At 51.3% G+C, this 25,005-nt stretch overlaps 1 protein-coding gene and 1 non-coding gene across 4 annotated transcripts; both read left to right on the top strand.

The window, feature by feature from the left end:
• The first annotated feature begins 307 nt into the window (after nucleotides 1-307).
• CHD4 (chromodomain helicase DNA binding protein 4) lies at nucleotides 308-24,838 on the top strand. Of its 3 annotated transcripts, none has more exons than XM_043537889.1 (40): nucleotides 308-412; nucleotides 1,779-1,930; nucleotides 5,005-5,132; nucleotides 5,344-5,535; nucleotides 5,855-5,973; nucleotides 6,367-6,608; nucleotides 6,683-6,810; nucleotides 6,986-7,121; nucleotides 7,653-7,834; nucleotides 7,999-8,238; nucleotides 9,404-9,607; nucleotides 9,708-9,913; nucleotides 10,349-10,480; nucleotides 10,754-10,850; nucleotides 11,358-11,549; nucleotides 11,652-11,852; nucleotides 13,114-13,251; nucleotides 15,018-15,139; nucleotides 15,269-15,442; nucleotides 15,734-15,875; nucleotides 16,209-16,340; nucleotides 16,442-16,559; nucleotides 16,802-16,926; nucleotides 17,265-17,502; nucleotides 18,371-18,543; nucleotides 18,724-18,904; nucleotides 19,007-19,093; nucleotides 19,260-19,348; nucleotides 19,433-19,566; nucleotides 19,880-20,024; nucleotides 20,268-20,433; nucleotides 20,827-20,936; nucleotides 21,305-21,419; nucleotides 21,655-21,732; nucleotides 21,845-21,982; nucleotides 22,074-22,182; nucleotides 22,481-22,613; nucleotides 23,654-23,849; nucleotides 23,971-24,146; nucleotides 24,316-24,838. In XM_043537889.1, the coding sequence occupies exons 2-40, from the start codon at nucleotides 1,834-1,836 to the stop codon at nucleotides 24,331-24,333; spliced, it is 5,733 nt and encodes a 1,910-aa protein (XP_043393824.1). In that variant the 5' UTR covers nucleotides 308-412; nucleotides 1,779-1,833; the 3' UTR covers nucleotides 24,334-24,838. The 3 variants fall into 3 exon arrangements, with proteins under 3 accessions (XP_043393824.1, XP_043393787.1, XP_037766605.1); XM_043537852.1 differs by having other exon boundaries at nucleotides 21,296-21,419; XM_037910677.2 differs by having other exon boundaries at nucleotides 21,293-21,419.
• Nucleotides 20,461-20,603, top strand: LOC114019844. Its single transcript, XR_003564833.2, has one exon.
• Nucleotides 24,839-25,005: the final 167 nt, after the last annotated feature.

Below are 25,005 nucleotides of genomic sequence, written 5' to 3'. Positions count from 1 at the left end.
GTGAGGGAGGGTGATGGTGAGGGACTATTATGGCATGTTTTAGCAAAGGATTAGTATTATGGGATGTTTGAGTGAGGGGTGAGTGTGTGGGGAATATTATGGGATGTTTCTCAGAGGGAAGATTGTATTATGGGATGTTCCTGATGGGAGGGGTGATTATTATGGGATGCTGGGCCGGCCAGTGAGTAGGGAGTTCTGAAGGGAGGGCAAGTATTATGGGATGTCTCAGTTGGGGGGTTGCCAGGGTGATGGGGGCGGACCCATTGCCGAGGTGTCGGGCATATTATGGGCTGGAAGCGGGAGTGGGGAGGGGCCTGGCCGGGCTTTTTCCCCTTTAAGAGGTGGTGCCGGAGCCGGGGCCATTTTCCCTTCAGCGGCAGCAGCGAGAGCGAGGAGCCGGGGGGCGAGCTGGGTGAGGAGAGGGGCAGGGACCGGACACGACCCGCAAATTGCTTCAAAGGGCAGGACGCGGGGGCTGCAACCACTCATGGGGCCGACTCCCGCCCCCGTCCTGTCGCCGCCGCCGCCGAGCCGCCCCCGACCCCGGGAGCTGTCCTGTCCCGGGGGCGCCGACCTCGGCCTGGGCGCCGTGTGTCCCCGCTGGGCACGGGGCAGCCGCGGTGCTCGGGACCCTCCTGACTTGGGGCTGCCTCGCACCAGCGAGCGAGGGGCTCGCGTCCCCTCCTCCCCCCCCCGCCGCCGCCACCACCACCACCACCACCGCCCCCAGGGAACGGCCCCGCTCATGGGGCCGCCCCGCCCGCCGGGACTGGCCGCGCGCCCCAAGCCGCAGCTGCGCCCGCCCCCAGCGAGGGGCACGGGTGGCCGCGTGCTGCTGCTTGGCTCCCCCCGCGCGCGCGCGCGTGTGTGTGTGTGCGGGGGGGGCAGGCTCGCCGGGAGCCCGCGCGGTGCCTGCCACGGGCTCGCCGTGCCTTTGTTTTCTCTGCGTGAAATCGGGGGGCCTCTGTCAGCCTCCCGGGGGCGTGGTGGGGCTCCTTGAACGGGCATCTCTGTACATTGTCCCGTCCTGCCCTGCTGGCTCCGTGAGGGGGGTGGGACGTGAATCCCCCGGGTACTGAAAATGCTTTTTTTTGTGGTGGTGGTGGTGGTGGTCCTAAAAGCACGTCTTGACGATGGGAAATGTTGGGGGGGCTGCGATGCGGGTCCCTCGCACCGCTAGGGGCTTGTCTTCGCTGGAGTTTTTACCTCATGAATTGATCGGCAGCTCAAGGCAGCGAACACTTTCTTTGTAAAGGCGAGTTTGGCTGTTCCCCAAACACTTGTTCCATGCTGCACCCGCTTGTCGCTCAGCCGCGGCTGGCTCCCGAGAGATGTAAACCACCAAAGTCTGGGGACCATCAAGAGTAGCTTTGGCAAGAGTGTTAACTATCTCGAATTAAATTGCGACCAATTGGCTAAAAGTCACAAAACTCCACTTAGCCTTACCCTACAGCACTGGTACCAGTCTGGCATCATATTGCAAGGGTTTGGACACTGTTACCATCAGACTGCCATTTGGTGGCCCTTTGCAGGAAATGAATTCATGGTACAGTTTAATTCCCAGTAGCTACAAAACCACCTTCATCAGGACCCTGAACTAGTGCTCAGTCTCAGCGTTTCCACGCTTCCCTACTCAGCCCTTATGTTGTGGGCTGCACATTTCCAAGTTCACTACAGATGTACATTGGGCAGGATTATTGCATGGGGATGTGGGTTCATGCTGATTATCATAGCTAACTTTTTTTGCGTTTTTATTAACCTACTGGCCTGACTGGCAGGAAGGAGACAAGGTTGCAGAAGCTGTCTGAGCCCAAGTACCCTAATTCGGAGGACATGGCATCGGGCATTGGATCCCCATCACCTTGTTCTGCTGGCAGTGATGATGAGGAGATGGAAATCCTGCTGAATAACAGCATCCCTCAGCACCCAGGTATAGATGGCATTATAGGATGTAAAAGGGAGTGGTAGTGGGTCTGTTCTATCTATTTTATTGAATGGGTGATGCATGTAAAATATGATGTGCAGGGAGTTTTGTTTAGGAGCACAGGTGATTAGAATATTTGGGTCTCTTTACTGTTTCCTTTTTAAAAGCTGTGGTCTGCACACTATAGTGAGGTAGAACTTGTTTTATTCCAAGCTAGTGCAGGCTGTTGGAGGTCCCTAGGGCAGGGAGTCTGGTTTTAATGGGGCATCTGAGTGCCTGCAAGGTATATGTACCATGGCTGGGAGTAGGAAAAGTATGTGAGAGGGCAAGGTGTCTGGCTTCCTCTCATCCATCTGGGAGCTCAGACCTGCTGACAGTCCAGAGGAAACTGCCTTGGGCTATTGCATGACCCACTTTCTGTCTTCACCACACCCTACTCTCCAGGCTTCCCATGGATCATTCTACACTGTTCACCTTAGTCCTATTCTTAACCAGGAGTCTGAAGCCCCTGGGGCCTGTGAGCAGGTTTCAGGGGGTCTGCCAAGCAAGGCTGGCATTAGACTTGCCAGGGCAGAAAGTCCTAGCCCTGCTGTGAGGGGCAGAAGCCCTGGGGCGCTCAGCCCCACCATCCATGGCTGAAGCCAAAGCCTGACTAACTTAACTTTGCGGGGCCCCTTGTGGCATGGGGCCCCAGAAATTGCCCTGCTTGCTACCCCCATAGTGCTGGCCCTGACTTTTATATGCAGACAAATGGTGGTTGTGGCATGGGTGGGCCATGGAGTTTTTACAGCATGTTCGGGGGGGGCTCAGAAGGAAAAAGGTTGAGAATCCCTGCCTTAGTATTTGCCTCTTCAGGCCGCATACCTGGTTTTCACTATAACTGCAGTCTCTGTATGGAGAATGGGGATGAAGTTACAGCTCTGGTGACTAAGCCCTGGGCTACACTGGTGAGGGGGGGGGAGAGGGAGAGAGTCGATGTAAGGTACGCAACTTCAGCTATGAATATAGCGTAGCTGAAGTTGATGTACCTAGACTGACTTACTGCAGTGTCTTCACCGCAGTGAGTCGACTCCGCTTGCGCCTCTCGCGGCACTGGAGTTCTGGAGTTGATGGGAGAGTGCTCAGGGATCGATTTATCGCATCTAGACTAGACACGATAAAACTACCCCCAATATATCGATCGCTACCCGCCGATCCAGTGGGTAGTGTAGACCTACCCTGAGAGTCAGCTCTCAGGTTCTATTCCCAGTTCTATTGCTGACTTGTATGGATGTACAACTCATATTACCACTCTGTAAAATAGGAGTTCTAGAAAGGAGCTCTAGAATCATCCCCCCACACTTAGCCATTTGTGAGTCTGGGGCAGGGAGTCTTTCCAAGGGAAGTCACTTAAGTCAGTGGTTCTCACCCCATGGAAGACCTCTGTGTACCCCAGGGGTACGCATACCCATGATTATGTCAGCTCACCTAGATATTTGCCTAGTTTTACAGCAGGCTACATAAAAATCAGTTATGAACTAAAATTTCATACAGACAAAGACTTGTTTGTGCTGCTGTATATACTATACACTGAAATGTAAGTACAATATTTATATGTCAGCTGATTTATTTTATAGGTATGTGGTAAAATGAGAGAGTCAGGAATTTTTCAGTACTAGTGTGCTATGACACTTTTGTATGTTCATGTCTGATTTTGTAAGCATGTAGTTTTTCAAGTGAGGTGAAACTTAGGGGTCTGATTTGTCTTGTGTACCCCTGAAAGGAGTACAGTAGTCTGGAAAGGTTGAGAGCCACTTACTTAAGTCACTGGGAATTTAAGAGGTTCAGGGAATGTACTGGGTGAAATCGGGGGGGGGGGGGGGGGGGCTGACAAAGCCCTAAATCAGAACTGGTTGGAAGGGAAGGATAGGGGGCCTGTCCTGGTAGATAAGATACAGGCAAATATTGCTTGAAGGGGATATATTTGTGTCCATTGTGAATATGGACCCCATCCTGAGCACATTCCTCTGTGCCCCTTATTCTCCGGGGGCTGCATCTGCTGTGAACTGTGGCTTCTCCCATCCTGCCTTGCTTCTGTGGTCAGGAGGCCATTTTCCCTTGGAGGGAGAATGAGTAACTTTCACTCTGTAATGGGTGGGGTGGCTGGGAGGGAGAGAGGGTGAGTGGTTGGGCTGCTGTGGATCCGGTCACAAAGGAAAGGACTGTCTGGCTGTCCATTCCTCTCTGGGCTTTGTGTGGGAAGGAGGGGGAGAGAACACAGATGGGAGTGTGTTTTTGTGGGTGGGGGAGAGTTGGCATGCATTACAACAGTGAAGGACTGAGCGTGCTGGCTGTGGTGCTGGGAAAGCGATGCTTGTGGGCTGGCTGCTGAGGCAGGGATCTGGTGAGTGAGTTGCCCTGAACAGAAGCTGCTCAGGTGGGAGGGGAAGAACCAGTTGCAGCTGACTGTTTTGTTCCTTGCTTGCCATTGTAGGGCCCCTGTGCTGTAGGGGTTTCTTCTGGGGACTCTGGGATAGAGCCCATGCCCTCATCCCTGATCAGCTGGTTCTCTTGAGCTTTCTGCTACACTCATGCTGCCTATCCCAAAGATCAGCTGGGGGCTTCCTGTCTTCCTTTTTTCCTCCCTTACCAATTGGGGCTGCTCACGTCTGACTGCTGAGTCCTCTGCATGTGGCCAGTATCTCCTAACTCCATTTTTGCTATGCTTGCTGGGCTAAGGAAATTCCTAACCTGTTAAATAACATGTGTGGCTTTGCTTGGAGAAGGAGCAGTGGGCTAACTGGGGTAAATGATGATGTGGGCACTATGAGGGTCTAAAGGCTTTTGATTTCGCCTGCTTCAGTACGGTATGATCAGTCTGTTACTGGACACTGTTAGACAGGGCTAAGACAAATGTGTGGATTTGCACGTGTGCACCAAGGAGTTGAAGAAGCAGTTGAGCTGTATGGGGAGAGGGGTATGCTGTGTAGCAGCACTCTTGGATTGTGTAGTGTGGCCCAAAGGGCATGATGGTGGGGCTTGGATATATATCCATGCTTCCTAATTTTTCTGCTCTCCCCTACCTACACATCCCCCTCCAGAGCCTGAAGAAGAGCCAGAGGAAGAGCTGCTATCAGAGGCTGAAACTCCCAAAATCAAGAAGAAAAAGAAGCCCAAGAAGCTGAAGGAACCAAAAGTGCCCAAACTTAGCAAGCGCCAGAAAAAGGAGGTGAGGAATGGAGGGCTGAGTGTGAGGGAAGATTCTCCCATGGAACAGGCCGTGAAGACTGGGCACATAGGCAGTCATTCCTGTTGCTGCACAGCCTGAGGCAGTGACCCCTGGTTTGAACCCCCTGGAGTGTGCGGGAGGGTGTAGTGAGTACTCCTCTTGGATCTCTTCTCACAGCTGCCTGATCTTCTGTCTTCCCAATTTCCCCCAGCTAGGGGACAGCTCTGGTGAGGGGAATGAGTTTGTGGAGGAAGAAGAGGAGGTGCTGCACTCAGACAGTGAGGGCAGTGACTACACCCCTGGGAGGAAGAAAAAGAAGAAATTAGGGCCCAAGAAGGAAAAGAAAAACAAAGCCAAGCGCAAGGAGGAGGAGGAGGAAGAAGAGGAAGATGATGACTCAAAGGTGAGAGAGTGGGGCGATAGGGCAGCCTATCTCCTAGATCTGACCTGGCGAGACAATCACATTGCCCCCTTACAATGGCACACGGGGGCTGTCCTGCTTGGTCTTCCCTCAGTCCTCTAGACTTGGCCCATATGAGCCATATTCCCAAATTACTTTCCCCTCACCCTTAGACCTTGAGGGGGAATCCCCTGACCCAGAGTTGTCATTTCTCCCCCACACGCCCCCAGACTGATGGGCTTGCCTGCAGTATATAGAGGCTAAACCCCTTTCCATTGTATCTGGTCACCCTGGGACTTGCTGCCCGTCACCTTTTGCACAGGAACCCAAATCATCTGCTCAGCTCCTGGAAGACTGGGGTATGGAGGACATTGATCATATCTTCACAGAGGAGGATTACCGTACTCTCACCAACTACAAGGCTTTCAGCCAGTTTGTCAGGTAAGCTTTGAGCCGATGGGGCTTTTGGGCCTCTGGAACAGAAGGGAAACAGGACAAAATATCCTTGTTCCCAGGACCTCAAAGCATTTTAGACATTAAATGCCCACCTTTTGGTGACAGTTACCACCAGGGAAGGGGGAATGTAGACAGCAGTAAAGTGATTGGTCCCATGGTTTTGCTGTCAGTTGTAAAGCAGGGACACAAGTCCATATTTTCAGGCCCCCTTCTGCTCTAATGTAGACATCATTCTTCTCCTAGAGCTAGAAATATTTCCTCCTCAGGAGGGTGGCAGCAGCTAGTATCCTTGGGGTTAGGCTGGATTGTAGTTCCTGTGATGGGGGGGATCCAGTATCCATGTCCGTTCGGTAACACTCCCTCTTTGCCCCCATACAGGCCACTCATAGCTGCCAAGAACCCTAAGATAGCTGTCTCAAAGATGATGATGGTGCTGGGGGCCAAGTGGCGGGAGTTCAGCACTAACAACCCCTTCAAAGGCAGTTCAGGGGCCTCTGTGGCAGCTGCAGCGGCTGCAGCTGTGGCTGTGGTAGAGAGCATGGTGGCCAATGTGGATGCTGTCCTGCCCCAGCCCCCTGCTGATGTGCCACTACGTAAGGCCAAGACCAAGGAGGGCAAAGGTGAGATGAAAAACCAGGATGAGAGGTGGAATTTGGTAGCTAGAAATCTGTCTCACAATCTCTCTCACTCATAGGGCCTAATGCCCGGCGGAAGCCCAAGGCCAGTCCTCGTGTTCCTGACATCAAGAAACCCAAAACCAAGAAGGTGGCTCCTCTGAAAATCAAACTGGGAGGATTTAGCTCCAAGCGTAAGAGATCATCAGTAAGTGACTCTTCTTCCCTTTTCTCCCCATTATGGGGTACTGATGATGGCAGGAACTTGCAGTTGACCAGCTCCACGCTTCCCAACATGCAATGCATGAGGATGATCCAAGGATGTAGGAGGCTGATAAACCATAGCTGCTTGACTCACCATTCTTTCTTCCTGCATTCCCCAGAGTGAAGATGAGGATCTGGATGTGGAATCAGACTTTGATGATGCTAGCATCAATAGCTACTCTGTTTCAGATGGATCCACTAGCCGCAGCAGCCGCAGCCGCAAGAAACTCAAGGCTGGGAAAAGGAAAAAGAAAGGTATCCAAGTACAGTGCTCCTCTGGGGATGGAGCACAACTAAGGAGATGAGGGGGGAGATGCGAGAATTGTCTGCTGTTAGTGTCTAAGGACTCTAAAGCCCTGGACAGGAGAATTGTTTAGAGAGCTCGGGGTGGATGAACTACTGGAATGGGGTAAGACTGCTGAAAGGGAAGGGAACTTGAGTCTCCCCCACAGTTAGCACTGAAGAGTTTAATTCCTGAGGAAGGGACTGTGAGAAGCAATCCTGCCTTGGGTCCCAAAGGTAGAATAAGACATGAAGGGACCTATGCAATTATTGCAGTTGGCAACAGCTGCTTTGCTGCCCTATCCTGGGTTTCTGTTTCCACTCACCTTGGCTATTGTGGAGCAAGAGCTGCCTGCCCCTGCCTTTTTTCTCTGGATCTGGAGCAATGTGTCTCTCCCTATGTAGCCTTCTGGTGTGGTGGGGTATCCCCACTGCTGCAGGAAGGAATTCTGCCAGTGCCAATGACTTCCAATGATGTGTAACTGTCACCACCACCCTCTCCAGGTGAGGATGACTCCACAGTTCCTGTGGATGGCTATGAGACAGATCACCAGGACTATTGTGAGGTGTGTCAGCAGGGAGGAGAAATCATCCTATGTGACACCTGTCCCCGTGCCTACCACATGGTCTGCCTGGACCCAGACATGGAGAAAGCCCCAGAGGGTAAATGGAGCTGCCCACACTGTGTGAGTACCAGATTTTATATACCCAAGGGAAGAACCATGGAGGAAGGGGGTTCTGTACTTCCTGTTTCTGCAGAAGGCTAAGTTGAAGAGATGGTGGGAGGCTGGAGGCACCAGGAGGGTGGGGGGTTTTCTATGCCCTGGGCTAATTTTCTTCTCTGCTGTAGGAGAAGGAGGGGATCCAGTGGGAGGCAAAGGAGGATAACTCTGAAGGCGAGGAGATCCTGGAGGATGTTGTGGGAGACCCTGAGGAGGAGGATGATCACCACATGGAGTTCTGCCGGGTCTGCAAGGATGGAGGGGAGCTGCTCTGCTGTGATGCCTGTCCCTCTTCCTACCACATTCACTGTCTAAATCCCCCACTGCCAGAGATTCCTAATGGGGAGTGGCTGTGCCCTCGCTGCACTGTGAGTCTCTGCTACCCCCATTTGCCCCACCTCCACAGGGTGTGGTATCCCTCTCCGTCTCAGGGCTGTGTAGTTCCCTCAGGGATGTAACTGCTCTTCTAGCTTGCCCATTTCTTTCTGTCTTTATTTGTTTGGGGCCTCTCTCCTCCAGCCTTACAGTGCCTCATAGCTTATTTAGACTTCAGAAAGGGGCTCTATGGTCATGGATCCCAGTGCTGGGCAGACTTGTGCTACCATGTGCAAAATGGTTCCATCGACATGGCTCCAGGGACCTGAGGCTCCAACTTTCCTGGACCCCTGAACATGTCTGAGAACAAAGGCCATGGTTAAAACTATTCAATCCTAAAGTGTTGTTCATTTAGCTGAGTTCATTATCAATAGGGCACAGGTACTGGAACTAGGGGTGCTACAGCACCCCCAGGCTTGAAGTAGTTTCCATTATATACAGGGTTTACAGTTTGGTTCAATGGTTCTCAGCACCCCCACTATACAAATTGTTCCAGCATCCCTGCAGGGGGGTGTGAATTGGTATCATATGCAGAGGCCTCACATCCCAGAACAGAGCGGGCATAGATGCTTACTGCACAAGATATCACTAAGAAAAGAATTTAAAATGGTGTTGAATGTATATGTGGCTATTGAGGAGATCCACAGTGAGAAGTATACAAGTTCTCCTGCTTCAGTGCATATTCCAACCTCTGACCAATTAGGAAGAAATTTCCTTTATGGGTAGGTTTTTCCATAATTGTCCTCTATCCATCAAGCAGGATACTGGACTAAGTGGACCCTGGGCTGATCCAGTCTAGTAGCTTCTTTTCCGTATAGAATCTATATGGGTTTACATGGCTCTAAGACATCTCCTGCAAGGATCAGCAGGAGGGCCAGACCTGTCCCCTGTCACCTGCCCCAGGAACATTGCACTCTGTTAAGGGCTCCTCCATCCTGGAAGAATGACTAACTAGCAAAAGTTCAGAGACAAGCCACAGATACTCAAGCACCAGAGGCTTTGAGGAGTTTGAGAGCAAAATCCATCTGGCTCGGTGAAGCCATGACTTAGGGGGATGTGTAAATTATTGGTATGTGTCTCAAGGGCACAAATGCTGGTGGGGAGTGGGGGTTGTTTGTATTAAATTCTGACATAACCACCTCTGTCTCCCTTCTCCAGTGCCCATCGCTGAAGGGGAAGGTGCAGAAGATCTTGATCTGGAAGTGGGGCCAGCCCCCGCTGCCCACACCAGTACCCCGACCAACTGATGCAGACCCTAACACTCCCTCCCCCAAGCCCCTGGAGGGCCGGCCTGAGCGGCAGTTCTTCGTCAAATGGCAGGGCATGTCCTATTGGCACTGTTCGTGGGTGTCTGAGCTGCAGGTTAGTGGGCTCTTGGCTTGCCTAAGGGGTGGACTGCTATCTTTGTGTGGTGGGAGGGATGCGTGATGCCACTCTAACCATATGTCTGTCCTGGCTCCAGCTGGAGCTGCACTGCCAAGTGATGTTCCGAAATTACCAACGCAAGAATGATATGGACGAGCCACCCTCAGGGGACTTTGGGGGTGAGGAGGAGAAGAGCCGCAAGCGAAAGAACAAGGACCCCAAGTTTGCTGAGATGGAGGAGCGCTTCTATCGCTATGGGATCAAGCCTGAGTGGATGATGATCCACCGGATCCTCAACCACAGGTGAGGGAGGGAGCAAGGATTTGTCACAGCAAGATCCAGTGGATTCCAGCCTACAGAGATAGTGGGGGGGGCTTTCTCAAGAGTGTCAAGCATGACTAAGGGAATGGAATAGGATCCACTGAATTCTCAGTCATGGGAGGGGAAGACCCATTGTGATAAGATCCATTGAGACCCTAACCACAGTTATCAGTCACAATTGGCAGAAAGAAGGTTGATCATGCACTACAGGTAAAGACAGGGGTTCCTATTATGGTAGGATCAACTGGATCCCCTTCTGTGGGGAAGGGGATTTGATTCCAATTATGCTGGAGGTTATGGACATGGCTGCTTTCTTACTCCATCCCCTTCTGTTTCCCACCTTCCTTCCCCTCTGTGCAAGGGGTGGGCTGGCTGAAGCCTGGTTCCCACACTTGAGATTTATTGTTCTCTCTGCAGTGTGGATAAGAAGGGGAATGTCCACTATCTGATTAAATGGAGGGACCTTCCCTATGACCAGGCTTCCTGGGAGAGTGAGGATGTGGAGGTGCAGGACTATGACCTCTACAAACAGGCCTACTGGAATCACAGGTAAGAGGGTGGTGGGGGGGATCTACCTGAACTTCAGGATTGGTAGGATGAAGGGGATCAAGGAATCATTCTGCCCCTACTGACTCCTTTTTCCATAAAGCAGAGGCCCTGTGCCTGCCTTGCAGTGTGTTTCGGGGTTGGCTCATGTCTTGGCCACTTTGGATGATTTCCTTGTCCTCCTTGCTATTTGCAGCCCCTCCCCATTCGGGGTCTCCTGCAAATTCCATTAAACTCACATAGCCCCACCCACACCCAGAGAATATTTTTGTACAGGGAGCTGATGAGAGGTGAAGAAGGTCGGCCTGGCAAGAAGATAAAGAAGGTGAAGATGCGGAAGCTGGAAAGGCCCCCAGACACACCCACAGTGGATGTAAGTTACTACTCCCTGTTAGGGGGGCAGGTGGGTTCTGGGATGTGTGGGATACCTGCATCTTAAGGGGTAGAGTGTGAAGCATGTTTCTTTCACTCCCACTAGTGATGCCAGCTGGTGCATCTGACTTGTACACATCAGTAAATTACTAAGCTGAAGGCAGAAGGATATTGTCTCCAGAGAGCCCCCCTATTGGGTTAAAGAGGATACAGAACCTTTAAACTCAGTTTTACCTTGCCATTTGGGGAGGGGACTAGCTGGCTTGTCATAGGAAGGGTTCGGTTTCCAAAGTTGAGCTCTTGAGATGGGATCTCATTCAGGCACAGTTGAGACACATGGCATGAGGGATTGAAAGCTTGTTCAGGCACAGTTGAGACAGTGGCAGGACTATAGAGGCACAAGCTGGAGTCTGATGCATAGGAAACAGAAGTCTTGGTGGCTGTGTGGTTTCGTTTTTGTTTTTGTTTTGGTGCAAAGGGACTCAACGTTTTTCTCCTCCTACTATAGCCAACGGTGAAGTATGACCGGCAGCCAGAGTACCTTGATGTAACAGGAGGGACACTGCACCCCTATCAGCTGGAGGGGCTGAACTGGTTGCGCTTCTCCTGGGCCCAGGGCACAGACACGATCTTGGCTGATGAAATGGGGCTGGGCAAGACAGTGCAGACAGCTGTGTTCCTGTACTCTCTGTACAAAGAGGTGAGGAGCAAAAGTGGCTGAGGATACCCACATATCTATGGGAATGCTCTCCTGCGCTGGTGGGATGCAGTTCTGTAACGCTCCTCATGACTCTGTCCCCAGGGCCACTCAAAGGGACCCTTTCTGGTGAGTGCCCCACTCTCCACAATTATCAACTGGGAGCGGGAGTTTGAGATGTGGGCTCCAGACATGTATGTGGTGACCTACGTTGGGGACAAGGACAGCCGGGCCATCATCCGGGAGAATGAGTTCTCCTTTGAGGACAATGCCATACGTGGGGGAAAGAAGGCATCCAGGATGAAGGTAAAGAGCCTTAAATTGATTCCAATTAAGCCCCGGTTACAGCACATTGGCTCACTTCTAAGAGTTGAGAATTCAGGACTTCAGTCTCTAGAAACCTGGTTCTGATCTGGGCCTTACTAAGTGAAAGTGGTTGCTAATTAAGGGCTGGTGGGCAATCCTCTGTGAAATAAATTCTATGTCAGATTCCTGGTAGGACAGGTGCAGCTCATGTTGTAGACGTTTCCACTCCAAGTTCAGTAATAAATAAGGGAGGCTGCGACTAGGGCTTCCTGGATCTGTCACTGGCTTACTGTGTGACGTTAAGCAAGTCCCTTCTCTTTGCTTCCATTTCCCCATCTGTAAAGTGGATGACACTGACCTTACTTTGTAAAGGAATTTGAGATCTATAGCACTAGATAAGAGCAAAGTAGTAAACTCTCACAGAGACTGCAGCTCTGATTCCATGTAGAGCCTTGAAAGGGCCAGTTCCTCATAGTTCCTCTTGATATTTGTGCCACCTGACTAGGGGGCTGAAAATTTCCCCCCTCCCCCCACTTGCTTCCTTTCACTGATAGATAAATAACCTTCCTTACCACAGCTGTTAGTTTCTGTAGCATTCCAGCTTTCCCAGTAAATAACTTTTTGAACATTCTAATTGAAAAGAGCCTTTAAACCGACTGCTTGCTTTGCCAAACCTACAGACAGGCAGCCTGGTCGGGGTGATGTTGCTGCTCAAAGCTTCCACGGCAGTATAGGGAAGCTCGGATTCCTCTGCTTTCACGGAGTGGCAGTGAAATGGGAACCATGTTGACAACTCCTTCTACTCCTTGAAGCTCCGGGCAGCACTAAAACAGTTTCAACTAACTAGAGTTGTATGGCGTGGATTTAGTTCTCTGGCCGTACCATTCTCACCCCTGCCCCGCCAAGTTGTTCTTCAGTAATTGTCCATTTCCCTAGCATTCTCCTTCCCTCTCTTCATCCATTTCTAAACAGTAGACTCTTCTAGAATGAGGTTTGGCAAGTATTCAGCAGCCTCCTTAAACAGTAACTTGTGGAATCCTATGTCTAACTGAACATGGTTGCTAAGGAGGTAAAATCTGTTTGTCCAAGTTGGAACTACCTCAGTGCCTGATATTAACACCTTGACTCTTGAAGCCTTGAATGATAGTGAATGGTCAGGGCAGCCTGATGCAAGGGCAGGACCTGTCCTTGCTGCTTAGGCCTGGGTCTGTACCTATACTTCCCTGTTCCCTTATGACTAATCTCTCATTTTTCCTTGCAGAAGGAAGCATCTGTGAAGTTCCATGTGCTGCTCACCTCCTATGAACTGATCACAATTGACATGGCCATTCTGGGTTCCATTGACTGGGCCTGTCTTATTGTGGATGAAGCTCACCGGCTCAAGAACAATCAATCTAAGGTACAGAAGGAGTTCTGGAGTGATGGCAGGAGGTTGAAGGTGGTGCAATTTATAGGGGTTTTTTAAAGGCCAGACCAGTGTTTTAGCCTAATCTGCATAATACAAGCCAGAGACTGTCAACCAGTAATTCCTGATCATGCCCATAATTCTCAGATGAGCTCCATAATGTCTTAAAAATCCAATCTTGATTTTAAGGACTTCATGTGATAAAAGAATCTGACACTGGGTGGGCAAACTATGGCCTGTGGGCCAAGCAGTTTTAAGCCAGCTCTCAAGCTGCATCACGTGACTCAGCCCCGCTCTGGTCGGGGCTGCACCACGTGAGTCTGCCCCCCTCCAGCCAGGGCACTGGGTCAGGGCCGCACCAGGTGGCTCAGTCCTGCCGAAGTCATAGCATGGCCCCGCTCTGGCTCCTACGCGCTCCAATGGGAGCTGCAGGGGCAGTGCCTGCGGATGGGGCAGCATGCAGAACTGCCTGGCCATGCTTTCTTGTAGAAGCCGGAGAAGGGACATGCCACTGCTTCCGGGAGCCGCTTCAAGTAAGCGCCGCTCAGAGCCTGCACCCCCAGCCTGCACCCCAGCCCTGATCCCCCTCCTGCCCTCCAAACCCCTTGGTTCCAGCCCAGAGCCCACACCCCAACCCCAATTTTGTGAGCATTCATGGCCTGCCATACAATTTCTATTCTCCGATGTGGCCCTTGAGCCAAAAAGTTTGCCCACCCTTGATCTAACACATCCCTTGTAAGTGTTCTTATGGGCTCATTGTTTAAAAACAAGCAAGCCAGGTTGTTCTGTATGAATGATGTTCCCATGATTTCCACCCCACCAAACTCATCTACAAACTTAATCAGCAATTTCATGTTTTCTCCCAGATAATAAAGCTATTAAATAATTCAAAAGAAATTCCCATCAGAGTGACACCCTACTAACTACATTTAGAGATCTATTTTAGACCATTTCTGATCCATTTCAGGTGGACTACATTGACTTGTTATACTTCTAACATTTTAATCAGTGCTATGTAGTACTAAGTGAAAGTATGTTGTGTCAACAGTAACCTTTGTCAGCTAAACTTAATTTCAAAGTATCAAGTCTGTCTGACAACTTTATTTTTCATAGAACCATGTTGACTGGCATAAATACTTGCTTAATTTGAAGTACCATATCAGAATTCCTATGTTTTTTGCCTGGGACTGCTTGTTGGGTTAACCAGTCTCGTTTACTGCTTATACATACTGGCACAACCTTGACTTTTTTCCCCCAGTTCTCTGGAACTTCCCTAGTATTCACAATTCATTAAAAATTGCCAGTAATAGTTAGATCTACTTGGCCAGGGTCTCTTAAACTCTTTGAGAGGGAGGGAGCCCGAAGGAATGTAGGACTCCAGTTCAGGAGGAGGTAGAGCGGACAATATGTCAGTCTGGAGAAGGCTGGTTGGCTGGAAGAGTCTGCAGTTCAGATGCTGCACGTTTCCTTTATGCCTCTTGATTTGTGGGAATTTGCTCAGCAGAGTCTCACCCGGGCGGGTCTGAGGAGTGAGTATTGGGCAATGTGTGAATGAGATCAGCTTCTGTAAAGACACTAGCCAGGAGGTGCAGTATGTAGGACTCTTTCACAAACTGTCCCTGTAATCTAAGATGAACCCTGGCTTGAAGGGTTGATTCTGGAAGGAATATTCGTCTATGGCACAGTATCTTGTGTTGGAAAGGGGGACCTGCAGACTACCTGGATGAGTCCATTGACTCCCTTCCTTTCTTTCTTCCCAGTTTTTCCGGGTGCTGAATGGATATTCCCTCCAGCACAAGCTACTGCTCACAGGAACCCCTCTGCAGAACAACCTGGAGGAACTGTTCCACCTGCTCAACTTCCTGACACCTGAGAGATTCCAGTATGTCTTGTAATGCAGGCCCAGACTGAGTCTGCTTCCTTGTCCCCCTCCCCCACCCTATTTGTCTCCCCATGGACCTGCATCTCCTTCCCTTGTGGCTCCTGCCCTGAGTGCTTGTTTTTCCTGCAGTAACTTGGAAGGCTTCCTGGAAGAGTTTGCAGACATTGCCAAGGAGGATCAGATCAAGAAGCTGCATGACATGTTGGGCCCACATATGCTGAGGCGCCTCAAGGCTGATGTTTTCAAGAACATGCCCTCCAAGACTGAACTCATTGTCCGGGTGGAGCTGAGCCCCATGCAGAAGTGAGCATGGGAGGGTGGAGGAGCTACTTGAGACCAGCTTATGCCTTATCTAGGTCCATATGCTTTGGACATACTGGGTGGGATCAAGAATTCTTGCTGCCGCTGCCAGGGAGGAATAATCTTACATACTCACGTAATAATGACTGACTGTTGGCAGAGTATAGGTAGCGCTAGCAGGGAAGAATTGCCTAGGTAGTGCCAGGAGCTGGACTGATGCTAGCTGGGTGTGCGTGTAGGTGTTATCAGCCCTTTTGTGATGGGGGCTTAGTGACTCAGATTCTCTCTTCACAGGAAATACTATAAATACATTTTGACAAGGAACTTCGAGGCACTGAATGCACGAGGTGGTGGCAACCAGGTCTCCCTGCTCAATGTGGTCATGGATCTGAAGAAATGTTGTAACCACCCCTACCTCTTTCCCGTTGCTGCTATGGTATGTTCTAGCCCTTCAGTCTTCCTCTGAGCAAGGCCCCTTACCATTCACATGGGGTGAGCCTGAACTTCCTGCCCCTTAATTTGGGCTTGAGATGTTTGTAGGCCCTTCCTTTATTTCCCTCTGCAGCCCCTGCCAAGTGACAAGCAGAGGGAGTCTCTCTGAAGGGGCCACAAGAGGTAGGGAGGGGAAGATAGAGAGAAATGGAATGGGAGTGTAGGAGCCAAACTGCAAGATACCAGTTGAACAAAGGATGATAGTGCTGAGCACCATCGTGGTGCGAGAGTCAGAAATTTAAGAGAAAATGTACCTCCTCTTCAATTCCTCCCCCAGGAAGCTCCAAAGATGCCAAATGGGATGTATGATGGTAGTGCCCTGATCCGGGCATCTGGGAAACTGCTGCTGCTCCAGAAGATGTTGAAGAACCTCAAGGAAGGAGGCCACAGGGTGCTCATCTTCTCACAGGTAATGGGGCAGTGCCTCCCAGAGGCTGGGGACCCTGTGTGTGAGAGGGGCAGCAATCCAGTTTGGTATCTTCCTGCTCAGCTTTATCTCCTTGTTCCCAGATGACTAAAATGTTGGATCTTTTGGAGGATTTTCTGGAACATGAAGGGTACAAATATGAGCGGATTGATGGTGGGATCACAGGGAACATGCGCCAGGAGGCCATTGATCGCTTCAATGGTATGGAACCCTATACACCCCACAGAAAATGAGAACCCTCCCTCACCTCACAAATGCTTGAGGCCCCACATCTGCTGCTAACCCTTAGTGCTGATCTGCAGCACATCCTCTCTGCCATTTTTAGGCCTCTGGGTTGACACTGCCTCCATGCATAAGGGGCTGGATGTGATGAGTCTGTGGAGTTGAATCTAATGCGCATGCTCTCCCCCATCCCCTTCGCTCTCCTCCCTCTCCCCCTGAAGCTCCTGGTGCTCAGCAGTTCTGCTTCCTGCTTTCCACTCGAGCTGGGGGGCTCGGTATCAACCTGGCCACAGCAGACACAGTGATTATCTATGATTCAGACTGGAACCCACACAATGACATCCAGGTAAGGCTGTAGGATGGTACTAGAGTCACTAATGGTAATAGGTGACCCTTAAGAATGAGAGGTTGTGAAAGAGAAAGTGGAGGGAGGGGAGAGAAGGAAGTATATATGTAGTCAGGCAGGGGAGGGGGAGACTCCACTGTGAAGAAACAAAGCACTAAGTGGGGAGGGGGCGGCTGGAAGGGATTTGGCAGGGAAGGCTGCTCCCAAAGGGTAACCTGCAGGAAATGGAAGGGGAGAGTGAGAGCCCAGGAAGGTCAGGGTTATGTAAACAAGGTCAGATGGGTGAAGCAGTGTAGTATTTGGTTTTGGGGTTGATTTGAACACATCTTCCCCCTCAGGCTTTCAGCCGTGCACACAGGATCGGACAGAACAAGAAAGTGATGATTTACCGTTTTGTGACACGGGCTTCAGTAGAAGAGCGTATCACTCAGGTGGCCAAGAAGAAGATGATGCTAACACATCTGGTGGTGAGGCCAGGGTTGGGCTCCAAGACAGGCTCCATGTCCAAGCAGGAGCTTGATGACATCTTGAAGTTCGGTACTGAGGAGCTCTTCAAGGATGAGGCCACTGAGGGTGGTGAGTGCCTGGGTGTTGTCTAGGGCAGTGGTTTTCAAACTTTTTTTTTCCCCCCAGGGACCCAGTTGGAGAAAATTGTTGATGCGTAACTGGGGATGAGTGGTTTGGGGTGTGGGAGGTGCTCAGGGGTGGGGCCAGGAATGAGGGGTTCAGGAGGTGGGAGGGGGCTCTGGGCTGGGGCAGGGGGCTGGGGGTGCAGGCTCTGGGCTGGGGCCAGGGATGAGGATGAGGGGTTTGGGGTGCAGGAAGGACTCTGGGTTTTGGGGGGGCTCAGGGCTGGGGCAGGGGGTTGGGGTGTGGACTTACCTCTGGTGGTTCCCAGTCAGCAGTGCAGCCACCAGAAGCGGCCAGCAGCAGGTCCAGCTCCTAGGCAGAGGCACCCAAGCAGCTCCATGCGGCTCTTGCCTACAGGCACCACACTCCCTCCTCCTCCCCTCCAGCTCCCATTGGCTGGTGCTTGGGGCTAGGGCAGTGTGCAGCACCTCGTGGCCTCCTTGCCTAGAAGGTGGACCTGCTGCTGCCCGCTTCCAGGGCACAGTGCAGTGTCAGAACAGGTAGGCACTAGCCTGCCTTAGCTGGGCAGCACCGCTGACACGACTTTTAACATGCTGGTGCTGACCAGAGCTGCTAGGGTCCCTGGATGCTGAGCAAGGTGACCCAGTGCCTTACATGCTGCAACACAATACTGGGTCGCGACCCGAACTTTGATAAACGCTGGTCATGGGGATGCTGCCCAACGGGTGGGGATGCTTTGTCCTCCACTGAATGGCAAGAGGGCTGAATGCTGCCTCATGGAGAGGCCTTCTGTGGCACACTCCCAAAAGGCCCTTGAGTCTCAACACCAACTGACTGTGCTCCTCTCCTTCAGGTGATAGCAAAGAGGGTGAGGACAGCAGTGTCATCCACTACGATGACAAGGCAATCGAGCGACTACTGGACCGAAATCAGGATGAGACTGAAGACACAGAGCTGCAGGGCATGAATGAGTATCTCAGCTCCTTCAAGGTGGCCCAGTACGTGGTACGGGAAGAAGAGATGGGGGTGAGTGTCTTGCTCCTCCTGTTCCAGGGTGCAGGAGTTAAACAGGAACAGATGTGACTAGGATGCGGACATGCATAGGGTTCCGCTGGAAAGTGGTGGGGAGGGGTGAGCAGCAGGTATCTGCTCCGGTGGGGGTTTTGAATGCATGGCTATTATCATATCCCTCTCTCCCTGGAGCAGGAGGAGGAGGAGGTGGAGCGGGAGATCATTAAGCAAGAAGAGTCAGTGGACCCCGATTACTGGGAGAAGTTGCTGCGTCACCACTATGAACAGCAGCAGGAGGACCTGGCTAGGAACCTGGGCAAGGGTAAACGTATCCGCAAGCAGGTCAACTACAATGATGGCTCCCAGGAGGACAGAGGTACAAGAGGGACACCCACAGGGATTTTTTTTTTGTGGGGCTGGGGAGAACAGGACCTGCAAGGATAGGGTCTGTCAGGCTCTCACTTTTTTTCTCCTCCAGATTGGCAGGATGACCAGTCAGATAACCAGTCGGATTATTCAGTGGCTTCTGAGGAAGGAGATGAGGATTTTGATGAGAGATCTGAAGGTAGGTGCCCTAGGAGCCTGGGCAGTATGTCTGGGAGGTGGCAATCGGGACACCTTGGCTTGGGAGCTTGGTGCTCCAGTCCATCTCCATGTAGCATAGGATGCCATGAGTGAACGTTCTCACTGTGGTAGGTTGTAGACCTCTTACCTGCTTGTCTGTCTTCCAGCTGCTCGCCGGCCCAGTCGCAAAGGCCTGAGAAACGACAAAGACAAGCCCCTGCCTCCCCTTCTTGCCCGTGTGGGAGGGAACATTGAAGTAAGTGGTACCCTGGAAAGGGCCTTTCAGTCCATGTGTTTGTGTGCCTGGGGCTCTCACTATACCTGTCCTTCCTTTTTCCAGGTGCTGGGCTTCAATGCCCGCCAGCGCAAGGCCTTCCTTAATGCCATCATGCGCTATGGGATGCCACCCCAGGATGCCTTCACCACCCAGTGGCTTGTCCGGGACCTGCGTGGCAAGTCTGAGAAGGAGTTCAAGTGAGTCTCTGCATTGGGCGAGGGAAGGGAGGAGGCAGCATCTGTGAACCCACTGGGAAAGGGTGAGAATGGTAGCAGAGGGCTCGAGGGGTAAAGGGGGCTGCATGCTGCAGTGGCAAGAAGCCTGTTTGGGGAGGCTGAGGAGGAATAACCAAAGGGGAAACTGAACCAAGGGAAGGGAGCTCAGGAACTGTCTTGGAGTACTTACAGGTCTGAGCCAGGAGCCTGTTGCTTGGGTCACTGGGGACTAGGAGCCGCAGGGCAACTTTTCCCATATATGTTGGACCTTCAGGCTGATCTAATACTGCTACAGGGCCTATGTCTCGCTGTTCATGCGTCACCTATGTGAGCCAGGAGCAGATGGTGCGGAGACCTTCGCAGATGGGGTTCCACGGGAGGGGCTGTCCCGCCAGCATGTCCTCACCCGCATTGGGGTCATGTCACTCATACGCAAAAAGGTGGGTGCTTAGTGGAGCAATGCTGAACTCTCCCTCCACCCCACATCATCCCTTTCTCCTCTTATCACAGAAGCCCTGAGCTCTTGTATGCAGTGGACAAACAAGTGGCTGCTCTCTTCCTCTCCTACCCATCTTTGGGGACTCCCCAGCCTGTGGTGTCTTGAGCGATCCCCATCTACCCTGCTTAGAGAGGCAGCTTAGTGTGATCTCTCCCATGATGTCTTTCTCTGCTTCCCCCACCAGGTGCAGGAATTCGAGCATGTGAATGGGCGCTGGAGTATGCCAGAACTGGCAGAGATAGAGGAGAACAAGAAGCTTTTGCAGCCGGGCTCGCCCTCCCCCAAAACCCCCACACCCTCCACGCCAGGGGACACACAGCCTAACACACCTGCCCCTGCCCTTCCACCTGGTGAGACCCTTCCCCTTGCATAGCCCCGCGTCCTACCCCTGTCAGTGCTGTTCCCCTCACCTGAGCTGTGGTGAGGAGGACCTTAGGGTGGACGCAGATCAACCTGCCTCTCAGGTTAGGAGGGCTGCCCCCAAGAGATGCGCATGCCCTTAAAGGCACGAGAGAACATTGCCTTTCCCTGGGTGGGCTGTGGCCAACAGGCAACTCCTGCATCTGTCCTGTGGGGTCTGAGGGCTTTGGTCCCATTGTGGTTCAAGTTAGGGTGGAGGTCCATTTTGTGGGAGCTAAGGGAAAGGTGCACCAAGTTGCAATGAGGGTCAGCTTACTGATGGTCTCTTTTTTTTTTTTTTTTTTTTCATAAAAATATGCTGGTCTTGGGTGGGGGAGGCACAGAAGAGGGTGTGAAGGTGGAAGAAGGAGCCAGTACTAGGGAGCAAGGGGAGCCCATGGAGTCTGAGAAGGAATCCAACCTAGCTGCTGCTGAAGCAGAGGTCCCAATGGAGGTGAGTTAGTAGCTGTTTTTGTTATACTTTTATAGGTATCTCTTCTTCTGTTGTGCCCATGTTGTTGCCCTGTCCCCTTCTCCTCTCCTTTCTCCACACCCCCACCCTACCCCCCGTGCCTGGGACAGAGCTAGACTCTGGGGATTCCTAGGAAGAATGCATCTTCTTGTTAACACTCTGTAGAAGTATGAAGCAGCCCTATTTTGTTCTCTCCAGCACTCTGTTCTCCCACAGCTACCCTCTGTGGCGCACTCAGATGTCTTTCACCCTGCCTTCAGCTTCCGGTGATGGGTGGGGTTTCATAGGTTTTGTCCATACACTGCTCCTCCTTGAGTGAACAGGCTTTCTCTCATCAGCAGTGTGCCCAGCCTGTGGAGACACCCCCACAAGAGGCGAAGTCCCCAGTGAACCCCCCAGAAGCAGAGGAGAAAAAGCCAGAGGAACCAGAGGTGAAGGAGGAGCCAATGGAAATGGAAAGCAAAGGTATTAGTTGCAGGTTGTTAGAAGCCCAGAACTATGTGCAGGACCCCAGTTGTCTGTACAGCTCTGGAAACATGCTACTATCCTCTTTTGGTCAGGGTGAGGCTTGAAACATAAATGTGAATGGGGATCACATGGCTGTGATTGCGGAAACAGACCATGTTTTAGACTGAACAGTTAAACCCTCTGTAGCTACCAGACTTGATCTCATGGCTTCTATTACTCTTTTCTCATGCAGCTGATGTGGAGAAGATTGAAGATAGAGTGTCTGCTGAGCCCTCTGCTGAACCTCCGACCATCAACCTGGATGAGAAGGGTGAGTGTGGCAGGGTACTGCCAGCCCTCTTAATTCTCCACCTTCTAGAGGGGTACCTCGTGAGTGCACTGTGGTACTCTGTTTTCTCTCTAATGGGTCCTTGTTTCTGCAGAGGAGAAGAAGGAGGATGACAAGAGAGATGTGGTGATGCTGCAGAATGGGGAGATGCTGAAGGACTCTCTTGATGAGAGGCACAAGAAGGCAGTGAAGCAGCGCTTCATGTTCAACATAGCTGATGGTGGCTTCACTGGTATGAGGGGCCTGAGTGCAGCTACACTTATTCTGCCTCCGCTCATCTTAGTGAAATCCCTTTTGACTCTTTCTTTTTTTCCCATTCTCAGAGTTGCATTCTCTATGGCAAAATGAAGAACGAGCAGCAACTGTCACCAAGAAAACCTACGAGATCTGGCACCGGCGCCATGACTACTGGCTCCTGGCTGGGATCATCAAGTATCCTTCCTCTGACAAAACACCCTTTTTTCCTTTCTGGGAATCTGACCCATCCCCATAAAGGGATCTTATCAAGTGGTGGCTGGAATATAGTTAATGGGATAGCCTCATATTTACCCACCCCAACCAAGATCACAGCTCCATTTGGGGATCTTAACAGGAGTTGCTACAATATAGTGAGCAAGATAGTCTCGTCTCTTGTATCACATTGGGTGTGAGGAAGATGGAATCCTCTTTGCTTGGAATATGTGTTCCCTTGTTTTCATTACCTTTGTTTGCCTGAGCTCCTCTATCTCAGTCATGGCTATGCCCGCTGGCAGGACATTCAGAATGATCCACGTTATGCCATCCTCAATGAACCCTTCAAGGGTGAGATGAACAGGGGCAACTTCCTGGAGATCAAGAATAAGTTCCTGGCCAGGAGGTTCAAGGTAGGAGCTGCAGAAAGAAAATTGAAGGCGTCTGCCTATCTGAGACTATTTCTGATGGATAAAGAGAGCATTGCTGTCTTTCATGCTTGCCCACTGTTAGGTTCTCCTGCAATCAGGCAATATATGAAGTGGATTGGGAGTGCTTTGGCATCAAAGGGGTGGGGTTCAGTTTTTTTGTTTGGTTTTTTCCCCTCTTCTTTCTCCACCCTCAAGCTCCTTGGTGTTACAGCCCTCTTAAGGTATGTCTAGGCTAGGTTAAAATAATTTTAAAACATGTTTGACATATTATAGAATCCTAGCGTAGATAGTGCATGCTGTATTCACACTGCTACAGTAGGGTTCTAAAACAAGTTAACCCATGCTTCAATAAAACCATTTTTCTTCTAGTCTAGCCATGCCCTTGAAGACTACACAAGAACTGTTTTTTTTTTTTGTTTTTATTTTGGTTTTGTTAGCATGTTTTGTTTTTCTGATTGAATTACTATGAAAATTGTCCCAGACTGCTCTGCCTACTGAAAAGAGAATAGTGGCCATTTGCCTGCTTAAGAGCACTTGTTCCTGGGGTTTAGGGGGGAAGAGGGAAGGAAGAAATGGCCTGAAGGTCCTTCAAGGAACACCTACTGTGAATGTGTTTGTGTGGTCTGTTTGCTCCTTCAAGGGATAAAGAGGATAAAACCATGAAGGTACCTGAGGGAACAGTCCCTGAAAAAGTGAGCTATAGTTGCATGGAGAAGAGGATGCTTAGGAGATGATTTTGTTCTGGGACAGGACTAGTTCTTTTGTGCATAGTGTCTAGCACAGTGGGCACCTGATCCTTGACTGGCATTTCTAGGCACTACCCCAATATAAATAAGAGCCTGGGAAATGGAGCTAAGGGAAGGAGCTGCAGTAGCTCAAGCCTGAGAAGATGGGGTGGGGATGTTGGCAGAAGGTAAGTCTTAGAATCTGGGGGAGTAGGAAGGTGTGTTTGATAGGCTGCTCTGCAGGAAATAACTGGAGATGGTGTGGCAAGGCTCTCATACATATCCTTTCTCTCTCAGCTGCTGGAGCAGGCACTGGTGATTGAGGAGCAGCTGCGGCGAGCTGCCTATCTGAACATGTCAGAAGATCCATCGCACCCGTCTATGGCCCTCAATACACGTTTTGCTGAGGTGGAGTGTCTGGCAGAGAGCCACCAGCATCTGTCCAAGGAGTCAATGGCTGGGAACAAGCCAGCCAATGCTGTTCTTCACAAAGGTGAGGCAGTAGATCATGCTGAGCAAAGGTGGACTTCTCATGCTGCTATTCCCCCCCCCCGCAATTTCCCCCTGCGCAGGTGCCCCTTCCCCTTCTAAATACACACTCCTTTCTCTTCCAGTTTTGAAGCAGCTGGAGGAGCTTCTGAGTGACATGAAGGCAGATGTGACTCGGCTGCCTGCCACTATTGCCCGCATCCCACCTGTGGCTGTGCGCCTCCAGATGTCTGAGCGTAACATCCTCAGTCGATTGGCCAATCGTAGCAGTGAACCTCCTCCCCCACCACCTCCCCAACAGGTAAGCATCCTCCCCTCCCCTGGCCAGTAGAGATCCCCATCCCTCTTGGAGCTTAATCCACCCCACTCCAATCCAGTCGTTTATCGGAAGGGAGTGGGACCCATGGGGAGTGTCCCAGCTGGACGGGTGCTGTCAGTAAGAGCTCCTAATGCATATTTTCACCCCACAGGTGGCCCAGCAGCAATGAGTCCTCGGCTTGGTACTGCTGACTTTTCGACCAAGCTGAAATGATCCTTCTTCACACGCTACCCTTCCTCTGCCTGACGTTCCTGATCAGGTGCTGTTCCCCTTGTTGGATGTTGCTGCACGGGCCTCCCTGGGGGCGAGGAGACTCCTCCCTCTGCCGCCAGCCTGCACAAGCAAGGAGTGTGCCAGGGCTAGAGGGGGACATGATGGACTCTGTACATAGTGACTGGAGGCCACAGCGCCATGTCCTGTTACACAGAATCCAGGCTGCACTGCTCGCTGCCTCAGCCTGGAGTTCCACGTTTTTTGTTTTAATCTTATTTTGAGTTTGTTTACTGAGACGAGTGTACAGATGAGACCAAGCAAAAGCCAGGACAGAGACACAGCTACCTCCATCAAGATCGTTTTTAATACAAAAACTGACTGGACTTGTCCACTAATAAACAGCTAAAAAAGATGAAAAAAATCTTGATAAAACTGAAAAATAAAGGTTTCCTTGTATTTTATTCTGCTGTCTTTCGTAGCTGTGCCGAGAAGCTGTAGGGAGGAAAGAGCGGGAGCTAAACAAGCAATCTCTGGTGGAGTGCTGCTGCTGCTGCTTTGCCCTTCTAGGGCATGGCGCAGGGTGGGTCCATGGTATCCTGTAGCATGAGCTGCCTTCTGTGCTCCACAA

This window comes from Chelonia mydas, chromosome 1 (assembly GCF_015237465.2).
Source record: "Chelonia mydas isolate rCheMyd1 chromosome 1, rCheMyd1.pri.v2, whole genome shotgun sequence".
Taxonomy (NCBI): Eukaryota; Metazoa; Chordata; order Testudines; family Cheloniidae; genus Chelonia; species Chelonia mydas.
The sequence above is the reverse complement of the archived record's forward strand: the minus strand, read 5'-3'. Positions and strand labels throughout refer to the sequence as shown.

Coding starts and splice junctions, on each gene's coding strand:
- CHD4 (XM_037910677.2), top strand. CDS start 1,834: ATGGCATCGGGCATTGGATCCCCATCACCTTGTTCTGCTGGCAGTGAT. Junction 19,094..19,259: donor TTTTGATGAGAGATCTGAAG/GTAGGTGCCCTA, acceptor TCTGTCTTCCAG/CTGCTCGCCGGCCCAGTCGC. Junction 20,937..21,292: donor AAGCAGAGGTCCCAATGGAG/GTGAGTTAGTAG, acceptor TTCTCTCATCAG/CAGTGTGCCCAGCCTGTGGA.